This window comes from Eretmochelys imbricata, chromosome 12 (assembly GCF_965152235.1).
Source record: "Eretmochelys imbricata isolate rEreImb1 chromosome 12, rEreImb1.hap1, whole genome shotgun sequence".
In the NCBI taxonomy this organism is placed as follows: Eukaryota; Metazoa; Chordata; order Testudines; family Cheloniidae; genus Eretmochelys; species Eretmochelys imbricata.
The window spans coordinates 25,622,864-25,648,098 of record NC_135583.1 but is presented as its reverse complement, the minus strand read 5'-3'; the positions used below and the strand labels follow the sequence as shown (position 1 = coordinate 25,648,098).

Below are 25,235 nucleotides of genomic sequence, written 5' to 3'. Positions count from 1 at the left end.
TTAATAAATTTTAAAAGGCTAGTACAGACAGCACAAGCTAAGATGTGCCTCTAAGGCTAACACGTTTAAAAAACAAGTTAAAACATTATTCCTTTGTAGATAAGCGTTGCTAAACTATGATTCTAAATGAGTTCAAAAAGCACTAGAACCCCCTCTGCCTACACTTCAAATAAGGCGGTTTTCACAGCACGATAGCAATCCTCCCTTGCATTGAAGAGACACTTCGGGGGAGGATAGGACCACTGAATCCCAGCTGGCAGGGGGCGGAAGTCGTTCTCACCCTCAGCAGCACGTGACCCAAGCCCACCAGGAGCCATTTTTCTGAGCTCTTCTCTGCAGTAGATTTGGGTACAGGAACTGAACCCGGCTCTTCTGCGTCCCCACCCGCCCCTGTCGCCACTTGGCCGTCAAGCCACGCTAGGCACGTCCGCTAGCGGCTCCTGGCGTTCGGAGCGGCCCGTTCTCCTCCCCGCCAGCAGGGGGCGCTGCGACAGTTGCGGGGCGCGGTGGCTACTTCAGTGTGGGCTGCGGCTCGTCGTCGTTGTCCCGAGCGCGGCCCGGCGCTGAGGAGAGACGAGCGGAGTTGCTGCTCGGCCGCCCGCCCGCGCGCGCGCTGCCTCCCCCTCGCCATGTCGCTGCCGGTGTCGGGAGCCCTGCGCAGGGAGCTGGCGGAGGCCGTGTCCGGGGCTCGGCTGCTGGTGGTGGGAGCCGGCGGCATCGGCTGCGAGCTGCTCAAGGATTTGGTGCTCACCGGCTTCAACAACATCGACGTGGTGCGGCCCGGGGCCGGAGCGAACGCCGGGCGGGGAGAGGGAACCGGGGCCGGGGAGCAGATACGGGCTTGAGGAAAGCGGATCGGAGGGAGCCGAGCGCGGCCCGCTTTGCGGGGGTAGAAGCAGGTCGCGGGGCCGCCGGGGGAGCGTGCGCCGTGCTCCCCCCTCCCCTCTCATTGTGTGTTTTCAAACTGCTCCTGCCCGCCAAAGCTGCAGGGACTAGGGAGGGGCTGCCGCGTCCCGCAGGGCCCCCTGCGCGTGGGCCTCCGGCGCTGGCGGGAGAAGAGGTTACAGCGGGTGGGAGAGGTGGGAGCTGGCTTGGCAGGGCTGATGGGGGTGGCCTGCGTTGGGCGGGTGGGGAGCAGTTACCGCTTGTGTAAAGAGAAACCCTGACAGAAAATAAATAAAGTTTCAAGCCCGGGAACCCACAATATAAAATCCAGTGTAACGATGGTGTGTGCGCTTTGCGTCCTGTAGGGATGGGCTGTCCAAAAAACACTAAAGACTCGAGTGGGATCTCTCGCTCTCCAGGAATTCAGAAGTGTGTTCTGAGAATTCACTAATAACATCTGCATGGCAAGGCATCGCTGTCTGTCTTTCCCCAACAGGGATTGCGCAGTCACATGGTGAAGTAGAAGCCTCACTTTCCCGAAAGCTAGTAGGCAAAAACGCGCGTGGGAAATAGCAAATCCTGTTTGCCACTTTTCAGCTGCCCCCTTAAAATCTTAGCAAAAAGTCGGTGTTCATTTTTCCTTAATGCTTGCTGTCTTTTAGTAGAGATGTTAATATCTAGAATAGACTGCTGTTGTAGTCTGCTGGGTGACACTAAAAGCGAAATATGTGGGTGGTGAAATTGTATTTTTAGATAATGAGTTGTAAAATTGTCAGTCTTGAAAGTCCAATCCTGATACTTCCTTCAGGCTGTTGCTTTCACTTTTGTTTCGTGATGTGAATCTCTAAACTGGAGGATAGAAGAATGGGTACACATGAAAAAAGGAACTGTTAGCACTTTTGGCAGAAAATTAATGTCCCCAAATAAACCTGGTTTTCCGCTCTTAATTCATTACTATCATGTAATGTAGTTATAAAGAGGTTTTTTTAAAAAGGCAAATTATAAATTTAGCAGGTCTTAGTCACCTGTCTTATTTGCATCACTGTTTTGATTGTCCGCATTTGGCCGTAAACAAAGTTTGAAAATGTTGTGTGGAAAACAGATTTTAAGTTTAGTTCTGAGAAGTTTTGTTCATGTCCAAACTTGCTTAACAAACTAAATTAGGAACTTTTTATCAGAAATCATGTTTTGACACTTGGCAAATGGTTTCCAGACCCATGGCCATGTTCAGCCCATAGTACATTATTCCACAAGCAGTCCCATTTATTTCAGTATTTTCTGGATGTTGTTAACATTAATATTGTGTCAGTGAACCAAATCTAGAAAAGAAGACGAAGATAAACATTTTTCTTCATTGTGAGGCATTTTTAGTGTTTTTCTCACCTTGTTATTGGACTCTTGTTACCCCTTAAAAATAGCAAGTACTTTTGTTCCAAAGATTGGTGTGGTTGCCTTGGAAAATCAAGGTTTATAAGCCAGGTAAATTTTCCATTGGCATGTTTAGTATTTTGCTTGTGCCCCTGTTTTAGGACCATGGCCAACTCTATTAGCATACATAGGGGTTGGATCAGATCCTTAGTTTTGTTCCCTTTACACTCTCTCTCTCTTTTTGACAGCAGTTTGAGAGTGTCTATCAAAATCTGACTATGGAGGAAGGGGCTGAGCAGTGGACAAAGAGAATGAGAGCAAAGCTATAATTATTGTGCAAAATAGTTTTGTTATTTTACAAGGAAATTATTTTTGTCCAATATCAGTAAATGAAAACGTAAAGAAAGGTTCTTAGGAATTAGGACAGTGTCAATTTGGCCATGTTGCACAACTTGGATATTTTGTGGCATATGTGTTTAGTCTACCTGATGGCATGAGTAGGCATTGATGTCAGCAGGTTTGTCTAACAAAATTTGATTGTTGAAAATAATTTTGAACAATCAAGTTAGGTGACAGTGTTGAACGTGATTTGTCATATGTGCTGCTTGCTAAGTTACGGTCAGCATTGTCATGCAACTGAGTTTTTCAAAACCGTGTTCAAATGTGATCAGTTTTTGATATACAGACATGCTCAGTGGAACTACTAGTTTGTGTAATCCCTGTATTAGACTGTAGTGAAGGTTACTGTGTCAGGATGTAAACTGAAACCTACTAAGCTACACATTCAGCGGGAAAAAGAGAAATAGAAGCTACTGCATACCTGAAATGTGTCTGAGTTAATATTGGTTTAAGAACTTTAACTTCTGCACTTCGTATTTTTATTTTAACTGCAGCCATAAATCTAGCCATAGAGGGCTTTTTATTCAGTTAATAAAGTATATGGGGTAAGAAAACTACATAATAGTAAAATATATATTGTTCATGAGCAGAATTCTTGCAAATGTTCTTCATTTGCAAGTGGCATTGCTAATTTTCCACACCATTTTGAACATATCCTAAAATACAGAAGGATCAGAAATTGGAGCTTTCCTACTAACTAGCATGCACGTTTTTAATATGTGGTTCAAAGTCACATGTCAAATGTCTGTGCATTTTTCATTTTTCCCAGGGATTCTTTCTGCATTATCTAACTCTCGCATCCTTAAATTGTGAAACTTATCCTAGCTATTAACATTACTGAACATGTGCAAGAAGATAACCAGTTAGATATGTAGTTGATCATTTGTATGTACAGGTCCTGCAGCTGTCGGTGTGCAGATGTAGTAAGTGTGCATATGCACAGATCTGAAAATTTGAGCTTTAAAGTCCATGTATATCAATGCATTTAATTGTCCTGGTCAGTTAAGTCTAGTAATTTTAACATTTTAAATGTAAAATCACATTGTTTTTATTAATTAAATTTATAATTCAAAAGGCTTGGGTTGTGCTTTTTTTTTTTTTTTTTTAAGTCAGGGTGGAGGGGTAGAAGGTGAAATGAAGCTGTTCCTGAAATTCCTGGTCTTAAATGTTGACTCAGCCAGCTAGAACAATTGTGGTTTTCATGTTTTTATTCATAAATGTACATAACTTTATTTGATAAATTGCAGTAGATCTGAAAATTGTGCTTTCTGAAGATAGCATGAAGAACTCTATTTTAATGTTACATGCGCTACTTTTGGTCTGTTTAGTTTGTAAATGTGAAATGGCTGTCTCTTATGCACTTATAGATTGATCTGGATACTATTGATGTCAGCAACTTAAACAGGCAGTTTTTGTTTCAAAAGAAACATGTTGGGAGGTCAAAAGCACAGGTAAGGAGAAAATTTTGAAAACTGAACTTTTTTCTAATGAATATAATAAACATCTTTCATGTTATGAATGTAATTTTAAAATAGTTATTGTACATACTAGATCAACATCAAATTCATGATTCATATATCATATGATATGTAATATTTTCTGCAATAATTGATGGAGTAAGTATTGATACAGTATTTCTGCATTTAAAAAAAATTAAAGCCCAGTATTAATGCGTAGTGTTTGCAGATTTGTTGAATCTTGAATGTAAGGTAGAAGTATTGGACTACCAATTGTTTGTTCTTTTTCAGGTGGCTAAGGAAAGCGTGTTACAGTTTTACCCAGAAGCTAATATTATAGCTTATCATGACAGTATCATGAAGTATGTTTGTCTTAAATTTTATTTAAATACTCTTATTATTGGGAATTTCATATCTGTATAAATATCTAGTTATTTAAAGCTGGTATCTTGAGGAGATTTTATAAAATTACTAAATATTGAAAAATTAGCTATAAATGTCAGGCTACAACAAACTGAGTGACTTCAGTTTGGGCATGAATTTATGAATTTTATTTTAATGATATTTATTCAAATGTTTGTATCCAATTTCTCCTTTTTTTCAACCATTGTGGAAGTTTTCTAGAACAGTGTTACTCAACCTTTTTGATACCAGGGACCAGCTTTCTGCCTTCCTAAACTCTGTCAGAGAGATTGCAGGCCGGTGCCGGTCCACAGACTGGTCGTTAAGAAACACTGTTTGTTCTAGAACATTGAATTCTGCTTGGGCCTCGGGTACTAATTGGATAAATGTGTAATTTGAATACTTTTTAAAAGTATGTTGAGTTCTTAATAAAAACCAGAAGATACTTTAACATGTATGGAGATTAACACATTTGCATATTCTACTCTTATACATGTGAATATGATTTTTTTTAAAATCATAATTTGACCTTAGCTCTGTGTCAACAGTTAACATTTAAAAATCTAGTTAAGAGTTAACGTCTTTAATGTACTATATCAGTACAGTACCAAATACATCTTTCCATAAGATGGAGTAATTCTAATGGTTTCATTTGTGTTTTTCCAGTTCCTTTAATGCCATGTTTTATGTTGTGTTAATGTTAATTGTTGACACACAGACATTTAAATCTTTATTAGCTTTACCGTTTTTCTTGGTTCCTAAAATTTTAAAACCATTAAATATATTTTCCAGAATATACTTCTCTTCTCCCATCAATCCTTTTTCCCTGCCTTTCCAAAAAAAAAAAAATTGGAAGTTTTTTCTAATTGGGTTACAAACGCGTTAACAGTTTGTAATTGGGTTAACAGTTAATGTTATAACATTTACTAAATCAACATCGCTACAGTATTTGGTTTAGAATGTTAACATGCACATTAAAAGATGCTGTCAAATACATTTTTTAGTTCAACTTTTTGTTTTGCTTTCCCTTTATTAGCTGTAAAAACCCTTCAGCATTTGGAAAATTTCTTTGCATATTAAATTTGCCTCTTTCACTACCAGACATTAACATTTCCCCCGTGTTCCAATGGAATTGATATGCACATCGTGTTTTTTGTTTACAAGTTTTTTCATAGCTATTAAAAGGGGACTTGTGGGATATGTAGTGCATTCTCCTCCACTGTGGCTGAAAAGATTTTTGTGTGAATCATAATTGTCAATGTTGTTAGAAATTTGCACAGTTCTGGAAGTACTATTGGTGAGTGAACTACTGCTCCAGAGCTTAAAAGGAGAATTTTCACCCTGCTTTGGATCATGGGGGTGATTTTTTTTTAAGTGGAACTACAAAGGACATTTCCCATTGGACAATAGTTTTATAGACTAACTGTCAGTAATACTAGGAGAGGTAATAAATAATACTGTTCTGTAAAAGTAGTTCTTTATTTTAACAGTTGGTGGTTATGCATTTTGTTTGTGCATATATTGTTTCTATGTGTTTAAGAACTTTACTGAGTAATAATACGCATATTTCCCTACCTATAAGGATAGGAGTCTGAATTACCATATCTCAGTTGGAGAGAAATTAAAACTAAATTTGGGGGGGAGAAAACCCTTCCAAAATAACTTATAACTAATAGCATTTTTAAACAAAAAAGGTCATATCTTTAAAGTCCACTGTTTGGGGCCACTAAGTCCAGGTGGGAAGCTTGGAATAGCTCCTTTTGAGTAGTATAATGTTCCCATTCCTAGCCCTGCAGTGTTGAGGAATATGAGACTTAAAATTGGGCAGAGGACAGGTGAGATAGTTAAAGGTGAGTGGTAAACTTAACTTATGTCTGTGGAACTTATCATATGGATATTATTTCTGTTTACATTGTTTGTGTAGAATTTCTGCTGTGCCATAATAACCAAAAGCCATTTAATAAACTGGTTTTAATATTTTTTCTTTTCTACAGCCCTGACTATAATGTAGAATTCTTCCGGCAGTTTACATTGGTTATGAATGCTTTGGATAACAGAGGTGAGATTTCCACTTTTTTTTATGGCTTTATTTCTGAGATGAAAGAAATGTGACCTGCACATAGAAGGTAGAAACCAAAAATTACTGAGTTCTGATGTCAATTCTGACGTTAATGCTCTTTGCAGCCTCAGGTAAGTCACTCAGCCTCTGTCTCTGTCTCACCACCTGCAAAATGAGGTTACTGCTTACCTACTTCACTAGGGTGGCTTTAAGGTGTACTTCATGTTTGTACAGTTTGGACTTTGAAAATGAACAGTGGTGTATATGTAAATGCTAAGAATTAAAAGTGTGCCCCCCATGGTAGGAAGGTCCCCATGATACATAACTACATTTTAGATGGCATTTTCTATGTTAAGAACAGCTGTCAATATATGGTACTAACTGAAAGATTGGTGTTGTGAGAGAGGCAAGGTGGTGTGTATAATGAAATGAGGTAGGTGCAGATATATATTATGCAGGAGGCTGGTCTCCAACCTTTCCAAAGTCAAACATTCTCTTTTAGTTAATATTCAAATTAATCCTGAATGCTTTCTCTTCCAGCTGCACGTAACCATGTGAACAGGATGTGTCTGGCTGCTGATGTTCCTCTTATAGAGAGTGGAACTGCAGGCTACCTTGGACAAGTAACAGTTATCAAAAAGGTTAGTTGATATAACTTTTTGTTGTTGTTGTTTGAGTCATTTATTCTTTCGGACAGCATAGGCTGGATAATGTCCTTTATGTTTATTGAGATATTGCTAACATTGTCACTTTTTAATGATGAATACCGTATTAGTAGCCATCACAGTGTGACTTACGGAAATAGTTATCTTTTCCTGATTCTATAGGGAGTGACAGAGTGTTATGAATGTCATCCTAAACCAACTCAAAAGACTTTTCCAGGCTGCACAATTCGCAACACTCCATCAGAACCTATCCACTGCATTGTGTGGGCAAAGTATTTGTTCAAGTAAGTAAACATATTTTAAGAAAAGAGCGATCACACTGTTTTCTAATTTCTAAATGTATCGCCAACAACAAAAAATCAAAATAGGCAAATTAAAAATTACTTTACAGCATCCTTTTTTCTTTTCCAAACTTCTACCACATTTGAGGAATGCACTGAAAACCTATTGATAGCTTGCCCGATCTGTTTCACTTAATGATAGAACAGACTCTAAAAACAGACTGATATTCTAGTATCACAGAGAGAAACTGGCAAAAAAGTTTTAGGCACATTGATATGGGTTGATTGGAGGTGTGTTTGCCTATTGCTTCATTATAAATTGTGTTTTGTGGGAAGCCAATGAATATTTGCGACCATAATTACTTCTTTGATTGAAAAAATTTGCTGCCTTTTTAGAGGCACCAGCTTACTTCAGTATAAATAAAAGTGATAGACACAGTATTGTTGGAGTTATATAAATGAGGAGGTAATTTAAGAGAAACTTGGCTTTACAGCTCATTTGTTTCCATTTAGCTTTGTGTTGTGTGTTGTCTTGCTGAAAAGAACATAATTTAAGATTAGATGTCACCTGCAAGATCTCAGTGTGACCTTAGACTAAATTTCCGAGCTGGAGATTTATTATTTAAAAAGTTTTCTCTTCCTTTCATGTTGACTGGTTGATAACAGTAAAGATCGTAAGCTTTGAGGGATATATGTTAAAGGCAGTACCCTCTCAACAGACATTTGAAAGGCAACAAATACTAACTCCCCCTGTGCCTTAGTTTGTTTTCAGTTATAAACTGCATTACATGATACAGTTCTGTGGTGACCTAGAATCCTATTTTTGACGCCTCTGACTCAAGGAATATTTCCAACACACCTCTGAACAACATACTAACCCACAGAGAGCTTCTTATCAAGACTACAAAAAGAAGGATTCTGGGTGAACTCCTCCTGAAGGTCGAAACAACAGACTGGACTTCTACATAGAGTGCTTCCACCGACGTGCACGGGCTGAAATTGTGGAAAAGCAGCATCACTTGCCCCATAACCTCAGCCATGCAGAACACAATGCCATCCACAGCCTCAGAAACAACTCTGACATCATAATCATGATGATGACAGCACCTCCTTTGTCAGCCTTTTTGAACAGGTTGGAATATGAACAAGAGGCTGCTAGGCAGTTCTCCAACACCACTTTCTACAAGCCATTACCCTCTGATCCCACCGAGGGTTACCAAAAGAAACTACAGCATTTGCCCAAGAAACTCCCTGAAAAAGCACAAGAACAAATCCGCACAGACACACCCCTGGAACCCCAACCTGGGGTATTCTGTATGCTACCCAAGATCCATAAACCTGGAAATCTTGGACGCCCCATCATTTCAGGCATTGGGACCCTGACAGCAGGATTGTTTGGCTGTCTAGGCCTCAGGCCCTACGCTACCAGCACACCCAGCTATCTTCGAGACCCCACTGACTTCCTGAGGAAACTACAGTCCATCGGTGATCTTCCTGATAACACCATCCTGGCCACTATGGATGTAGAAGCCCTCTACACCAACATTCCACACAAAGATGGACTACAAGCCGTCAGGAACAGTATCCCCGAGAATGTCACGGCAAACCTGGTGGCTGAACTTTGTGATTTTTGTCCTCACCCATAACTATTTCACATTTGGGGACAATGTATACCTTCAAATCAGCGGCACTGCTATGGGTACCTGGATGGCCCCACAGTATGCCAACATTTTTATGGCTGACTTAGAACAACGCTTCCTCAGCTCTCGTCCCCTAACGGCCCTACTCTACTTGCGTTACATTGATGACATCTTCATCATCTGGACCCATGGAAAAGAAGCCCTCGAGGAATTCCACCATGATTTCAACAGTTTCCATCCCACCGTCAACCTCAGCCTGGATCAGTCCACACAAGAGATCCACTTCCTGGACACTACGATGCTAATAAGCGATGGTCACATAAACACCACCCTATACGGAAACCTACGGACCGCTATGCCTACCTACATGCCTCCAGCTTTCATCCAGACCACACCACACCACACGATCCATTGTCTACAGCCAAGCTCTACGATACATCCGCATTTGCTCCAATCCCTCAGACAGAGACAAACACCTACAAGGTCTCTATCAAGCATTCTTACAACTACAATACCCACCTGCTGAAGTGAAGAAACAGATTGTCAGAGCCAGAAGAGTACACAGAAGTCACCTACTACAGGACAGGCCCAACAAAGAAAATAACAGAACGCCACTAGCCATCACCATCAGCCCCCAACTAAAATCTCTCCAACGCATCATCAAGGATCTACAACCTATCCTGAAGGACAACCCATCACTCTCACAGATCTTGGGAGACAGGCCAGTCCTTGCCTACAGACAGCCCCCCAACCTGAAGCGAATACTCACAAGCAACCACACACCACATAACAGAACCACTAACCCAGGAACCTATCCTTGCAACAAAGCCGGTTGCCAACTGTGTCCACATATCTATTCAGGGGACAACATCATAGGGCCTAATCACATCAGCCACACTATCAGAGGCTCGTTCACCTGCACATCTACCAATGTGATATATGCCATCATGTGCCAGCAATGCCCCTCTGCCATGTACATTGGTCAAGCTGGACAGTCTCTACATAAAAGAATAAATAGACACAAATCAGACGTCAAGAATTATAACATTCAAAAACCAGTTGGAGAACACTTCAATCTCTCTGGTCACTCGATTACAGACCTAAAAGTGACAATACTTCTACAAAAAAACTTCAAAAACAGACTCCAATGAGAGACTGCTGAATTGGAATTAATTTGCAAACTGGATGCAATTAACTTAGGCTTGAATAGAGACTGGGAGTGGTTGGGTCATTACACAAAGTAAAACTATTTCCTCATGTTTATCCCCCACCCCCACCCCCCACTGTTCATCAGACGTTCTTGTCAACTGCTGGAAATGGCCCACCTTGATTATCACTACAAAAGGTCGTCCCTCTCCTCTCCCCCCCCACCCCCCCTCCTGCTGGTAATAGCTCACCTTAAGTGATCACTCTGATTATACTGTGTATGGTAACACCCATTGTTTCATGTTCTCTATGTATATAAATCTCCTGACTGTGTTTTCCACTGAATGCATCCGATGAAGTGAGCTGTAGCTCACGAAAGCTTATGCTCAAATAAATTTGTTAGTCTCTAAGATGCCACAAGTACTCCTTTTCTTTTTGCGAATACAGACTAACACTGCTGCTACTCTGAAACATTACATGGTAGGTGAGTCTAGCTTCCTGTTGAGCCAAAACAGAGCGATAGAGGTGGTTTTTGATAGTTTCTTGTGTTTTGTTTCAAATATAAATTCCCAGTCATAAGTCTTGGTGTTCCTTCAAGAGGTTAGGTCATGCAGCCTTAAAACAAAATTGCCACGAGATGAATTTTTTTATTCTGGAATTTTTCTGTTCATAGGAAAGATAAATAGCTCTACTGCAGGATGGGACTAGTTAATTTCTCAATCCATGTTTGTAAGAACCTTCCATTTGGAATTCTATTCTTCGCTTTATTTCAGCTCTATAGAAGTGCAGACTATGGACATTTTATTTTCTTGCCCTAAAACTGTGCTACATTACCCAGGGTACAATATGAACGGCTGAACAGCTGTGTCCCCTCAATTCTCTAGCCTGGGTGCCTTTTACCCTGCTTCACTGTGAGAATCACTGCTCTTGTGCCCACACACAGCCTCCAACATGTAAATTACTCCCAGCTATATTATATGAGTGCTATGGCCAGCCATTCTTGAATTACACTTCAGAGAAACACTAACAGTTTCCCAGTCCCAGACTTTCCCCAGAAGTGTGCCCTCTCCTGGACAACACAAGGTCATATAAAGTCTTGCACAAATCTTGTTCTCCTAACGTTTTGTTCAGCGTCACGAACAACCTCCATTCCCGAAGTGTTCGTAAAGCTGAGGTTCTACTGTACTTGTGCTTCTAATTGTGCTTACAGATATACAAACAGTTTTTATGGACTGAGTTAAAGACCCTTTGACAATTGGGTTCTGTGTTTCCTAATGTCATGTTCTACAAATTGTTCTCCTCTTCCAGACTTGAAGACTACTTTTAGTAAGTAAATCCAGTAAGAATTTGTCAAAACAGACTATATCAAGTGCTTGCTCATGTTTTTCCTGTTACAAATTTAAGGAGAAATGGGTAAGATTACATTAGTTCATACATTTGCTAAACAGAGATCTTTATTATCGCAGGAGTGGGTGGGTGAGATTCTGTGGCCTGCATTGTGCAGGAGGTCAGACTAGATGATCATTATGGTCCCTTCTGACCTTAATATCTATGAATCTATGAACTGAAGTTTCCTGAATACTTCAATCGAAACATACTGGTTTAGATAAAACAATAAAACAAGTTTATTATAGAAAGAAATAAAAATTTTAAGTAACTACAAGTAAGGAGGCATTAAAGTCAGAATTGATTACAAAGAAATAAAAGGTAAAAACGCAACTAATACCTAACTTAACAAGGTAAGTGCATTCAAAGCAAAAGGTCTCTCACCACATGTTCTGGCAGTCTTACTGGCTGAATTCCTTTCAGACAGAATTCCCCCCTCAGTCCAATGCTGTTTCTTTGTTCCTCAGGTGTTGTGGTCACTGTGGGAAGAGAGAAAGGGAGGAACAACTTGGGGTATCTGTTCCTCATTCTTATCCTTTTCCTCCTCTTTGAGAATTATCTCCAGCTGAGATTTAGGAGACAGAAAGTCTGTGGGGACAGGAACCTCCAGCTGTTTCTTTACCAATGTGTAAATTTCTCCCTCTCACCCTTTTTTCTGCCAGAGAATTGCCATTTAACCAAGTGATGATCTATTTGATTCCTTGACACCTGGCTGAGGTGTCAGTTTGCCTTTTGTATCTGAGGAACTGGTTTGTGACTGCTTCCCCAGATTTGGAATATGTTTTAATAATATCATTCAGTAGAATCTTATAACTTTATATACAGTGTTGGCACACATATTGTACTGGGACAATAATGATCAGCAAATTATGAGTTTTCATAATATCATTCAGTAGAATCTTATAACTTTATATACAGTGTTGGCACACATATTGTACTGGGACAATAATGATCAGCAAATTATGAGTTTTCAAATACCACCTCACAAGGCATACTTTATGAAATATTTGTCATAGTTTTGAAAAAGGAATGAATATAGGAGTACCAACGGTCACACTGTGTATGGCTGACTTTTTAATTAGCCTGTTCTTTTATCAAAGGATGCTCCCCCTCGCAGAATATTTTCTGTATCGTTTTTGGGGTCCAAATAAATTTGGTATATACATCATACTTCCATGCTATAGAAGCTCTGAGAAATTATCCTGTTGTGGCTTCTCACAATATAAATATTAGACTGTGCTAAATGAAATTCTCATAACAAAATATAAAAATCCTAGATTTAACACAGCTGTGATAATCAAGTAGAATAGACTGGGATAAGTAAGGTTTCAGAGTAGCAGCCGTGTTAGTCTGTATCCGCAAAAAGAACAGGAGTACTTGTGGCACCTTAGAGACTAGCAAATTTATTAGAGCATAAGCAGGAATCATAACATCAACAACCAGGAGGAGAACACTTCAGCCTCTCTGGCCACTCAGTAAAAGATTTAAGGGTGGCAATTTTGCAACAGAAAAGCTTCAAAAACAGACTCCAACGAGAAACTGCTGAGCTTGAATTAATATGCAAACTAGATACCATTAACTTGGGTTTGAATAGAGACCTGGCTGGGTCATTGCACATGTTGAATCTATTTCCCTAAGTTAAGTATCCTCACACCTTCTTGTCAACTGTCTTAATGGGCCATCTTGATTATCACTACAAAAGTTTTTTTCTCCTGCTGATTATCGCTCATCTTAATTAATTAGCCTCTCATAGTTTGTATGGCAACTTCCACCTTCTCTATATGTGTATATATATATCTTCGTACTATATGTTCTATTCTATGTATCCGATGAAGTGGGCTACATGCTCTAATAAATTTGTTAGTCTCTAAGGTGCCACAAGTACTCCTGTTCTTTTTGGGATAAGTAAAGCATCTATCACAAATTTTTTATGACAGGCTTTAAAAAACCAGGTATAAAGAAGGAGCTACTTACTTAACAATTACCTTATGATAACCTCATGTTTTTGTTTTTTTTAAATACATAGTCAGTTGTTTGGTGAAGAAGATGCTGATCAGGAAGTATCCCCTGACAGAGCTGATCCTGAAGCTGCCTGTGAGTGACATAAATCAGTAACTTCATTGTATCTGAGTTGTGTTAATCAAAATGTCTTAAGTTTTACAGCTAGTTGTATGATATTCAATTAATGTTAGTCTATTAAGAAACGATCCTGAGAACTGTCTACTTTCCCTTCTCCTTTTGGATTCTCTGATGGGCCAATGGATTGCAGAGGGAAAAAACCTCTGAATACTTCAGAGACAGGTGAATGTTCAGTTTTATTCCCTGGATAGCGTTAGTTTATCCATGATGAAAAATATGTTGGGTCACAACCTGCTTTTTTTAAATTCAAAAACATAATCAACCTTTTATTTTATAGGGGAGCCAACAGAAGCAGGAGCAAGAGCATCTAATGAAGATGGTGATATTAAACGTGTTTCAACTAAGGAATGGGCTAAATCCACTGGATATGATCCAGTTAAACTTTTCACTAAGGTAATAGTTTTGCTCCCGATAAGTATTATTGTTTGAAGTGTGTGAATTACTATAGACTTAACCGAAAATTTTCAACTTGGATGCTTAAGTTAGCAGTCAAATCTGATTATTTAAGAAAAATAATAATCCTGATATAACACTGAGGCCTTGTGTACACTGCCACTTTACAGCGCTGAAACTTTCTAGCTCAAGGGTGTGAAAAAACACACCCCAGAGCGATGCAAGTTTCAGCGGGGTAAAGTGGCAGTGTAGACAGTGCAGCAGTGCTGGGAGCTACTCCCCTGGTGGGGGTGGTTTGTTTTTTTACAGCTGGTGCCGCGACTACACAGCCACGTTAAAGCGCTGCCGCAGCAACGCTTTAACATTAGTAGTGAAGACATACCTGAGAGTAGTTCTTGGTGTAGCATCGTGGTCCTACCATGTATACTCCTTTCCCTGTGCTCCAGTGGAGGGACAGTTACCAGCTGCCTCTGTTGCACCAGAGTAATGACTAAATTGTAGTTAAATTTACATCTGATTTAGTTATTTTTAAAGAGAAAAAATTCAAAAACTATTTTTGAGCTCTGTGGGAGCCCCTCCAACATAAGCAGATGCAGTCTGAGTATGGGAAGGTTCTCCTTTATGCTCTGGGTGCAACCATCCCAGGAACAGGGATGTAGGTGCTGTTTCAGAGTCCCTCCCCAAACAGTTGTCCCTAGTGGACAGAAGTTAGGAACAGGCATGATACGGACTGTGATGTTAAGCAGTACAGACTGTTACCATGGTCTTTAGAATTAGATCACTATTTAGGTTGACATATAGGTAAAAATGCCCTTCAGCACACGTTCCAATATTTACAATGACTACTTCAGTGTGTGTTTGTGTGTGGTATCACTATTCCCTTGACACTTCATGGATGATAAAATATTTGGGTGCTAACTACTATTTATTTTTATTTTACATAAAATAGTTAATGTTTTAGAAGGCAGGGATTGGGAGTAACTTTTCAATTTCTATTTCCCCTTTGTGCCTTCTTGAGGTGAGGGGAATTGTTATATAATTTTAATCACTGTGGCTGAAAGTGCTCTCCGGTAGAGAAACACAAACTGTTAATCTTAAAGTAGATTTAAAAATGAAGTAAAACAATATCTTTACTTTCCTTTTAATTTTTCATATTGTTTTGTAGCTTTTCAAAGATGATATCAGGTATCTGTTGACAATGGATAAACTGTGGAAAAAAAGGAAACCTCCTGTGCCATTGGATTGGACTGAAGTACAGAATCAAGGTAATCTTTTTTTCCCTTTTTTTTCCCCTTTTGTGTTTTGTTTGTGCTTTATGGTATACTTTAAATATTCAACCATATAAAACTGTATGCACTTCACATACCATTGTAACTATTTAAAAATATTGATTTTGACATTTAATTCTTTGAAGATCTGCTGTTTCTATGGAGAATGAAAATGCCTTTCTAAATTTGACTTGCCCTTGCTATTTCAGGTATTAAGTACATAATTCTGTAGTTCTCATTTTAAAAAACTGAAGCCTCATAGAATACGCTGATATCTTCAGCTGTAACAATCAAGTGGTGTTAAAACTATACTTCATTCTTGACAATAAAAATGTCTCATACTCAGGTTGTCTTTGGTCTGCCTTCTGTGTTTGTATTATTTACAGCAGTTTTGAGTTTTCAGCAGTCTTACTGATATGAATATACTAAAATTTAGCTTTTGAAAATGAAGACGTAAGTGCAGATTTGTTATAAACTATTTCAGCCACTCTAGTTTATGGCTTATAATTGCATGTTTTCTAAATGGAGTACAATTTTATTAAAATTGGCAAATTTGACATCTTTAAAAAAGACATCTATGAAATTCCTAAATATTTGTAATCTTAACTTTTTTTTCTTTCATTTTGAAGAGAAAAACATGTCTGATCAACAGAATGACTCCTCTTTAGGCCTGAAAGACCAACAGGTTCTGGATGTCAAGAGCTATGCACGTCTGTTTTCAAAGAGTGTTGAAACTCTGAGAGTTCACCTAGCTGAAAAAGGTGATGGAGCTGAGCTTATATGGGATAAGGTTAGTTCAGAAGATGTATAAGAACTGGTCATATGCTAAGTAAATATGCTAATCAGTTATTAAAGGCTTAGTTTGATTCTACAGTAGCACTTCTAGGAACAAAAAATAGGTGTGGCTACTCATGTGAATGCCTATTTGTATTTAGTCTTTAATAGTTATGTACAACAATAGTTAAAACAGTCTGGCAGATAAAATTGTACAGTGCAGGTAATTCCATAATAAAGTACATATATTTGGGGAGTGCAGGGCTGCTGTCCACTTTACCCATTCTGGCCCACAGCCAACCTGCTGCTAGGACCTTGCCCTCTCCCTCCTGAATGGGGAGGTGGCTATAAAAGAGCAATGGATTTACCCATGGTCACATTCAGCGGAAGGATCAAGTATTTGGAAGTAAAATAATTACTTTTAAAAGTTGACATATCTGCTAGAGCAGTGTGGAGCAGCTTTGCCACTTCTAGTTGTGGCTTTTAAAATAATTGTACTTTGTTAGTCAGGAGAGAGATTTGGTAATACGTTTTATTGGACCAGCTTCTATTGGTGTAAATGACAAGCTTTCAAGCTTGTCCCATCCACCAACAGAAATTGGTTCAGTAAAAGATACTATCTCACCCACCTTGTGTCTCTCACAGCTACAACAGCACTTGAAACAACAATGGAAGATACTGAATTCTAGTCATATCCATTTAATTCCTCTCCAATATAGACCCTTACACAGAGGTAAGGATGGAGCCAATTACTGTGTAAAGCTAGTGCAAAACTCTAACCATAGACATCTGATATATTATGAAACTTTGTTAAAGAAAAGTGAGGAACAGAAGAGTTGATCTGGCTATTGTCTGAACATCAGAAATAATGTGATCTTGTCTGTGAGTTGTGGTTATCTGAGTTGAAATGAACAGGGGAGAGTTTCTTTTTAAAATGACCTCACCACACTTTAAGCAGTGGGGGCCATTATCTGGCTTATCAGAAAAGGTCAGAGAGCAACTTGCTGTGGCATCTTCATGTCAGGTCAGTGTGGAGATGTTAACCCATTCTCCCCATGTGACCAGAAGAAAGCAGGGACTGTTTATGTCCACGCAGATTGGCCGAGACAAGGGGGATTTATTTATTTTTTTGCCTTCTCCACAGCTGGTTGGGTGCTTTGTTGGGAGCAAAAAAAAGTTAGTGGGGATTAGACTGTGATGTTGCAACTCATTATGTAAGCTTGGGGCAGTTGTCTCATGCAAGTACTACATAGGGAAAGGATGCGGTGATCAGATAAAAGAGGCACTCCTAAAAGGAGTGGAAACAGGCAGGGGTTCAGGACTCTTGTGACTGGTACAGCCGGGAGTAAATCCATTGCTCTTGTATAGTCCTCCGCCCATTGGGGCAAGGTCCTAGCAGTGGGTTGGCTGTGAGCCAGGATGAGTAAAGTGGGGAATGTGGACAGCAGCCTTGTACCCTCCCAGTTATATGTACTTGATTATGGAATTACCTGCACTGTACAATTTTATCTGCCAGGTACTTCCAGATGTTTAGGAATAAAGTTTCAGCCTAATTAAACCACATCCAGTGTCTTGTGTCCTTTTTCTGGCATAGCCAGACAATAGTCTTTCTGCAGTAGACTTGTATAGTAAAAGATCTGGATTGTTGTACTGCCATTTCTGAAAAAAATGTGGTTGGAACAAAGAGCTGTTAATAGAAACAACATAGAAGAAGAGTCAAAGGTCAAACTGAATTATCGGTGAATCCAGTGATGTCAATATAATATGAAGAGACAAAATAAAAGATATAACCTCACTCACCTTGTCTCTAATATCCTGGGTCTGGCACAGCTACAGCTACACACCATACAGTAAAATATAAACGCAGATTTTTAAAAAAACCAAAAAGTTAAGATGTCAAATTAGTAATAGATAATATAAAGTCTTAATTGGAAATACACTTTAAAAAAATTCCTACTAAAGCGCTAATCGTGCAAGCTGCTATGCATCAGCATACCATCAGGATCTTCACTTAAATGCCAAGTCATAAGTTCAAGACTGTTTTTCTTCATAGTTGAAAACATCCAACATCAAATACAGGAAAATGCATTATGCTGTATTTTAGGGTCTTACCATATTGGCAGTTGTTTGATAAAAGTAGAATCCTGAACTCCATGGTTTGGCTCTGATGTGAAGGAGAAAGAACCTTTATTTTTCATTGGATGGCAATGTGATAGAGGAATGGTCACAGATTTGGGAATTAGGAGGTTCTGAAATCTAATCCTGGCTCTGTCACTGACTTTCTGTGTAGCCCTGGGCAAGTCACCTCCCCTGCCATTTCTTAGTTTCCCTATCTGTTATTGGAGATAAGACATTTACCTACTTTCAGGGATGCTGTGAGGATTAGTGTCTAGAACTTGCTTTGAACATTTTTAAAGCATTATGTAAATACATTTACAAAATGAAAATACGTCGTATTTATAATATTTGTTTAAAGTACAACAGTGTCTAAAAGTTGAAACATAATATCTGAAAGAAGAAATGCATCAATTATAATTACTGAGTATTGTACAAGATCTCTCAAATTGTCTGTATTTATGGTAATAGACTTCTGCAAACATTTCTTCCAATTTAAAATCTATTCTAAAATGTTTTGTTAAACTTGTTGACAGGATGACCCATCTGCAATGGATTTTGTTACTTCTGCTGCAAACCTCAGGATGCACATTTTCAGTATGAATATGAAGAGCAGATTTGATATCAAGTGTAAGAATAAAATTAATAATGACCTCGTTAAATGAAGTATTTTTCTCTAGCACTCTTTTAAAGGTTCATGCACTGGAAAAAAAATCTACTTTTGCTTTTTTCTTTTTTTTGCAGCAATGGCAGGAAATATAATCCCTGCTATAGCTACAACTAATGCAGTGATAGCTGGTTTGATAGTGCTGGAGGGTTTGAAGATTTTATCAGGAAAAATAGACCAATGTAGAACGGTAAGCGAGATAACATTTTTGCTTTTGTTTTGAAGTTATTCATTATATATTTGACCCTCATTTTTTTCCCTCTTCTTCCTCAAAGATTTTTCTGAACAAACAACCAAACCCAAGAAAGAAGCTACTTGTTCCTTGTGCATTGGATCCTCCAAATCCCAATTGTTATGTGTGTGCAAGTAAACCAGAAGTGACAGTGAAACTTAATGTACACAAGGTTACTGTGTTGACATTACAGGATAAGGTAAAGACTCTGAAACCTTAACTGTCATTTTTTACTTAGCCTTTGCTTTTTTTTTCAATTTAAATCTAAGGTTAAGTACACTTATTGTACTACAAAATTTTGTTGATGTTTGAACCCTTTTTATTACGGTATGTATGTCAAGGTTAGCAATTATGATACTAAGAGGAGAAAGGGGAACACAAACTAATTAGATATACTTTTTAAATTGCATTTTAAAATCTGTAAGGGAAGTTTAAAGACCAATGTCCGTTTCAGAGATGAATTTTGTTAAGAAATAGAAAATGAAATAAAATTCGTTAATTGTATTGCTAGTAACACCTCAGATTATTAAAACTGACTTGTTAAATCTGTGTCCACTTTTCAGAGTATATTTAAGCTGTTTACCTTTTTCTTTTTACTTTGAACTTTTCTTATCAAGGACAATAAAACTAGATTAGTCGGTTCACTTCTATTTTATTCTTATTAGTAGTACTGTTACTATAGTGCCTAGGAGCCCCAGTCATGGATCAGGACTCAGTTGTGCTAGGCGCTCTATGAATACAGAACATAGATGTTCCCTACCACAAAGATCTTCTTTACAATACTGTCGCTGTATAGGAATGATTGAATTTTGTAAATTTTCAATGGAAGTGATAAAATCCATTATAACATGATAGCTATTTTATCATCCTGTCTCTTGTTGAGTATCTTAATATTAGATTTTAAAAAAACTACCTGAACACCTAAAAGAGAGGGCCCCAGTTACATAATTTAGTCGTTTTTTGTATTGACTGGGTTTTGAGATTCCAGTTATGGTGGGGAATTTAATTTGATCAGATGAATAAGAAAGATTTTTTTAATAGGCTTTAAATGCAGATGTCTCAAGAAGAAGAAATTATTGGTCTTAAAACAGAGTATTCAATATTTATCACTTTTATCCTTTCAGATAGTGAAAGAAAAATTTGCTATGGTAGCACCAGATGTACAGATAGATGATGGAAAAGGGACTATTCTCATATCTTCAGAGGAGGGAGAAACAGAAGGTATGTCCATACTAGCTTTCTGGTTCGTTTGAAACTGCATTGAGTCCAGATGGCTTAGTGTAGTGTTGTTTAAACCTCTTTATTAGTAGTCCTGTGTATAAAACAAAAACCTCCCCAGAAGTTATGCACAAATGTATTAGAAGATATTAAGGGTTAAGTTGGATGCAGAGTGATCAGGAAACTGAATCAAAATGTTTCTCTGTTCCATTATTCTTCTGTTATGGCAAGGTATTGGAAAGATCATAAGGGTTACAGTGTGTAGATAAAAATGGCATATAAAGGAATGAGAAGATTCTGAATCTTCTGGCTTTTATGCTTTAAACTCTACCTATAAAACTTTAACGTATATTTGTACCTTTTTGAATTTTTATAATATAGGTAACATTTTATTTAAAGTAAATCAAATATACTTTACCAGTCTCATTTTCTTACAGTGAATTACTTGTTTTTAAAAGCAAACTCCTATTCATTGAAGTACTAGTACTAATTCTAGTACTTACCATAATTTTTGTAAAAATTCTGTTAAATATCTCACTATTTTTGTAGCAAATAACCACAGGAAGTTATCAGAATTTGGAATTCGGAATGGCACTCGGCTACAAGCGGATGATTTCCTGCAGGACTATACCCTGTTAATCAATGTGCTTCATAGGTAAAGATTTTGGAACATTTGTTTTCTTACATATAATATATATTCTATAGTATTGTTCTAAGGCGAATTTTAAACAAACAAGTTTAAAACATTAAGTGACTAAAAGGATATGAAGACTTTGATAGGGAACATTTGTCTTACTGTTGGATTGAAATAATTTGACAATTTTAATGCAAGAATAGGAACTTGGAGAGATCTTAGTTTAATTAAACAAATTTTATGATACACGAACAAGAATGCAGTGTATGCTCAAAATAAGTACAGCTGGTGGATCTCAAAGGAGAAAATAGGTATAGCTGTCATATCAAAAACTACTAACTAAATGGAAGATAGATGACTATTTAACTACCTGTTATCAGAATAAAGGGTTGCAAGTTTGGTGCTCAAAATCAGTAGTCAGTTGAAAATCTTGGCCTGTTTTATTTACTGTGTAGAATGCTCCAAGAACCAAGGTAAACATAATTATATTGTGGGGAAGCTGAGTAAATTATTTACATACTTATAAAATAGATTCATTCACTTGGCATTTGTGATGAACACAGAAATTGGGCATTTAAATTGAAGGAAACTCTGAGGGAAAAAAATTCAAATGACTGTTTCCCTCAGTGATGTTCTTATTTGAAGAGGCATTCCCAGGTAGGCCATTGAAGCAAGGTGTGTATGTGAATAAAAAAAGCATGTCAGTCAGGAGGGAGCTTGAACAGCTTTTCCATTTATTATCATTTTGTGATAATTACATGTTGCTCTCTTAGTAGTGGATTCAGATATGTGGTTTTGTTTATGAAAAGACCAATGTGGATGCTTACATGTTTGATTAAAAGCCTATGGGTTTTTCCACAGTGAAGATCTAGAAAAAGATGTGGAATTTGAAGTTGTTGGAGACAGTCCAGAAAAAGTTGGCCCCAAATCATCAGAACCAATTTCTAAGAACATTACCAATGGTAGTGATGATGGAGCACAGCCATCAACTTCAACAGGTAAAGAATACTTATGCGATTGAATTAAATAGCTTCTTTTACTAGAAACCTACCTGTTTGATTGTGCACTACAGTTAAAACATAAAATAAGTGTCCTTTACATGATGACTTAAAGCTAAGTCCGTTTTTGTAATGTGAAATAGCAGTGGGGCCCAAGATACCTATTATGAAGGCATCTTATGTGTATATAACATTATAAATAGTAAAAAATGCGCCTTTGAGACTATCATTAAAAATGTTAATATTTTATCTTAAATGTAAACTTTTAAAAATCTGAACTACTTGAATAGTTTTTCTTATAAGGAAGATGTTGTTTAACTGCAAAGGATTTTGCAGGCATAGAGCAGTTAAAGGACTAGAGTGTCATTTGCAATGATTGTGTAAAATAGACTCATCATGTTGTCATACTGTATGTTGGTGAATAAATAAAATTATTTTTGTGAACCCACACAAAGCAAATACTTCCTCTGTTACAGCTTTTGAACCGGTTGATGCTGGTGGTAGTTTGACCAAAAAAATCAATTATATAGATAGATATATACACACACTAATAATATCTAGCTCTTAAATTTTATAGTGCCTATCAGCAGCAGATCTCAAATCAGTTTCATTCTCCCCATTTTACAGTTGGGGAAACTGAGGCACAGGGAAGGATGTGAGTTGCCCAAGGTCAGCCAGTAGGGCGGTACCAAGGCTGTGTATAAAACGAAGTCCAGTGTTCTGGGCATTAGGATACACTGCCTCCTTTTTCCCATTCTAAGCAAAGCATGGTGAAAGCAGTATTTGCTAACCAGAAAAATATCCATACCTTCTCTTGCAGTTTTAGAATGTCTGTCTGTCTGAAGGTATCCTAAATAGTTTAAGAAATAACTCAAATGGATATGGGACTCTAAAATTTAAGTTAAGATATTTGAAACTTCCTACTATGCACTCAGAGCTGGCATAGAAGCACAGATTATATGAAACTGAAAGCTTGTTTTATGTAGAAATTATTATACGTGTTTTCTCTTTTAAAGTTTTTTGAGAAGTTCATATGACTTCAGTGGTTCTACCCAAAATATATGTGCAAAAAAGTGATCACTTGCCCATGCCACTTAATTTATCACTTTTTCTAAATTGAGAATAAGCATTAGAGCGTGGTCAGAATTATTTCAAATTTAGATAGAGGCAGTTTTTATAAGTACTTCAAAAAAAGTTTCTACAGTGTATTCATACAAAAAACATGGTTCTTCAAAGGTAAATCTGCTTTTCTAATGTATCTTTTCTGTTCTCCTCTTTACATGTTCCATTGTCATCTTTTTAGCTCTTTGTTAACACAGCTTCCCGTCTATTCTTTTTCTCTATGCCTGGTTCTTTTTCACTCTTATGGACTATGACTGTTAGTAGAAGTTGTAGTTCATTCACTAAGAGTAAAAGTTGAAGATGGACTGGGACTCAAGTGTGTAATTATTCTTGACTTAAAACACCTGCACATAGGGCATACGTGCATTTCATACTGACTTTGCATGTGCACAAAGATCTTGCCAATTAACCCTTATCCCAACAAAAAAGTATTGGACATTCAAGGGTGAGAATGGCTTATCAAAAAACAATCTGTTCATTTTTGGCATTGAAAGCATTTTTCTATTTTTGTGCTAAGTGAAATAGTCAGTTTTTAGAGTATACCAATTGATTATTTTTTTTTAGCTCCAGATCAAGATGATGTATTGATTGTTGACTCTGATGATGAAGGTCCTTCAAGCAATACTGATGATGATATGGAAAATAAAAACCGCAAGAGAAAACTAGAAGATAGAGAGCATGTCAGTACAAAGAGAATGCGTTCAGACCAGACAGAAGAGCAAGATGACATAATAGCACTAGATTGAGTGCAAATACCCAATGATAGAACGATCTAGATAATGTAATACAATAAGATGTTACTTTGGGGTGTGTTAAATGTCCAGAACTAGACTATTTTTATGGCCTTTGTTCCCAGGGAGAATCACACCATTGGCTTACAGAATTTGTGTCCATTCCTCTTGATGGTAAAGCACTCATTTCAATAGAATCTTAGAAGTTTTCCAGTATCCTATATTAAATGTAGTAGAAACTTAGTTTATAAATACTTAAACATAAGTATTTGCTTAAACAGTCATGAAGACAAAGCATGTTATTTTTATGTAAATACGTTTAGATATAATTCATTAGGACAAAACTACTCTTGTTTAGGAAAGGGTCATCATTTGAAACCCAGATTTATAAATATGTAGATTTTTATTTTGGCTAGACATAAAATATTTTTAGCCTAGATCTAACCATTTTTCACACCCTCAACTAATATGAGATAGCAGATTCTTTAAAAAGAGAAATAAGAAGTGCTATGTTTAAACTCTCTGATCTTAAACATCAGCTGGCACTGTGTACATTACTGTAAAACAATGTTAATTTACTCAAGTTTTTCAGCACGTACTGCCTGGTATGTCAATGTAAGAAACAAATTTTGTGTATTGTTACAGTTTCAGGTTATTTATATTTGCTGTTTTGTAAAACTCAAATACTATTACTATACTGTACATCTCATGGACCAAATAAACGACATCTGAAATACTTGCTATATCTGTTTGCACAGTCCAAGTTTATGTGGAATTCTGGGATATTTTACCATGTATACAGTCTTCATAAATTAATACTGTACTATTTTCATTTTTGAAACATGATCTCATAGTACAGAACTTAAAAATTAATTTGTTTGAGGTAGAAGGGGAATTTTTTTAATAAAACTTTTATGTCAATATTTTTTTCCTGGACAATCAATTATTGGCCTATTCAATGTGAGCATTTAAACCAGCTTTTTCCAGGTTGTAATCTCCAATGGATATTGCCACTTCATGGCTTTGGAAAGGGCTGGCACTGGGCTTCATGTGGTTCATTAGATTACACTAAAACTACTGTTATGGATTTCTTTCTGACAAGAAGTTCTGTAGTTCAGTTTGGTATTTGGAAAAATTACTGTGTGGTAAATGTGTAAGTTTTGGAACAATATTTTGAAAGTATTAAATTGTTCATTTCAGTAGCGCCCAAAGTTTGCAATATGTCTGCAACATATTCAACTTGAGGTGAAGATTTC

General features: G+C 37.5%; 1 protein-coding gene across 2 annotated transcripts; it reads left to right on the top strand.

Annotated features, from left to right (window-relative positions):
* Positions 1 to 543: 543 nt before the first annotated feature.
* Positions 544 to 24,722, top strand: UBA2 (ubiquitin like modifier activating enzyme 2). 2 transcript variants are annotated; one of them, XM_077831505.1, is made up of 17 exons: positions 544 to 773; positions 4,020 to 4,103; positions 4,401 to 4,471; positions 6,506 to 6,570; positions 7,111 to 7,211; positions 7,398 to 7,519; positions 13,715 to 13,782; positions 14,105 to 14,220; positions 15,386 to 15,485; positions 16,118 to 16,278; positions 18,914 to 19,007; positions 19,122 to 19,234; positions 19,320 to 19,475; positions 20,401 to 20,497; positions 21,044 to 21,149; positions 21,990 to 22,126; positions 23,813 to 24,722. In XM_077831505.1, the coding sequence occupies exons 1-17, from the start codon at positions 630 to 632 to the stop codon at positions 23,992 to 23,994; spliced, it is 1,917 nt and encodes a 638-aa protein (XP_077687631.1). In that variant the 5' UTR covers positions 544 to 629; the 3' UTR covers positions 23,995 to 24,722. The 2 variants fall into 2 exon arrangements, with proteins under 2 accessions (XP_077687631.1, XP_077687632.1); XM_077831506.1 differs by lacking the exon at positions 544 to 773 and adding an exon at positions 792 to 951.
* Positions 24,723 to 25,235: the final 513 nt, after the last annotated feature.

Excerpts from the sequence above, each read along its gene's own strand:
- UBA2 (XM_077831505.1), top strand. The coding sequence starts at position 630 with ATGTCGCTGCCGGTGTCGGGAGCCCTGCGCAGGGAGCTGGCGGAGGCC. Across the intron at positions 4,472-6,505 it reads TATCATGACAGTATCATGAA|CCCTGACTATAATGTAGAAT; the intron begins GTATGTTTGTCT and ends TCTTTTCTACAG. Across the intron at positions 19,008-19,121 it reads GAGCAGATTTGATATCAAGT|CAATGGCAGGAAATATAATC; the intron begins GTAAGAATAAAA and ends TTTTTTTTGCAG.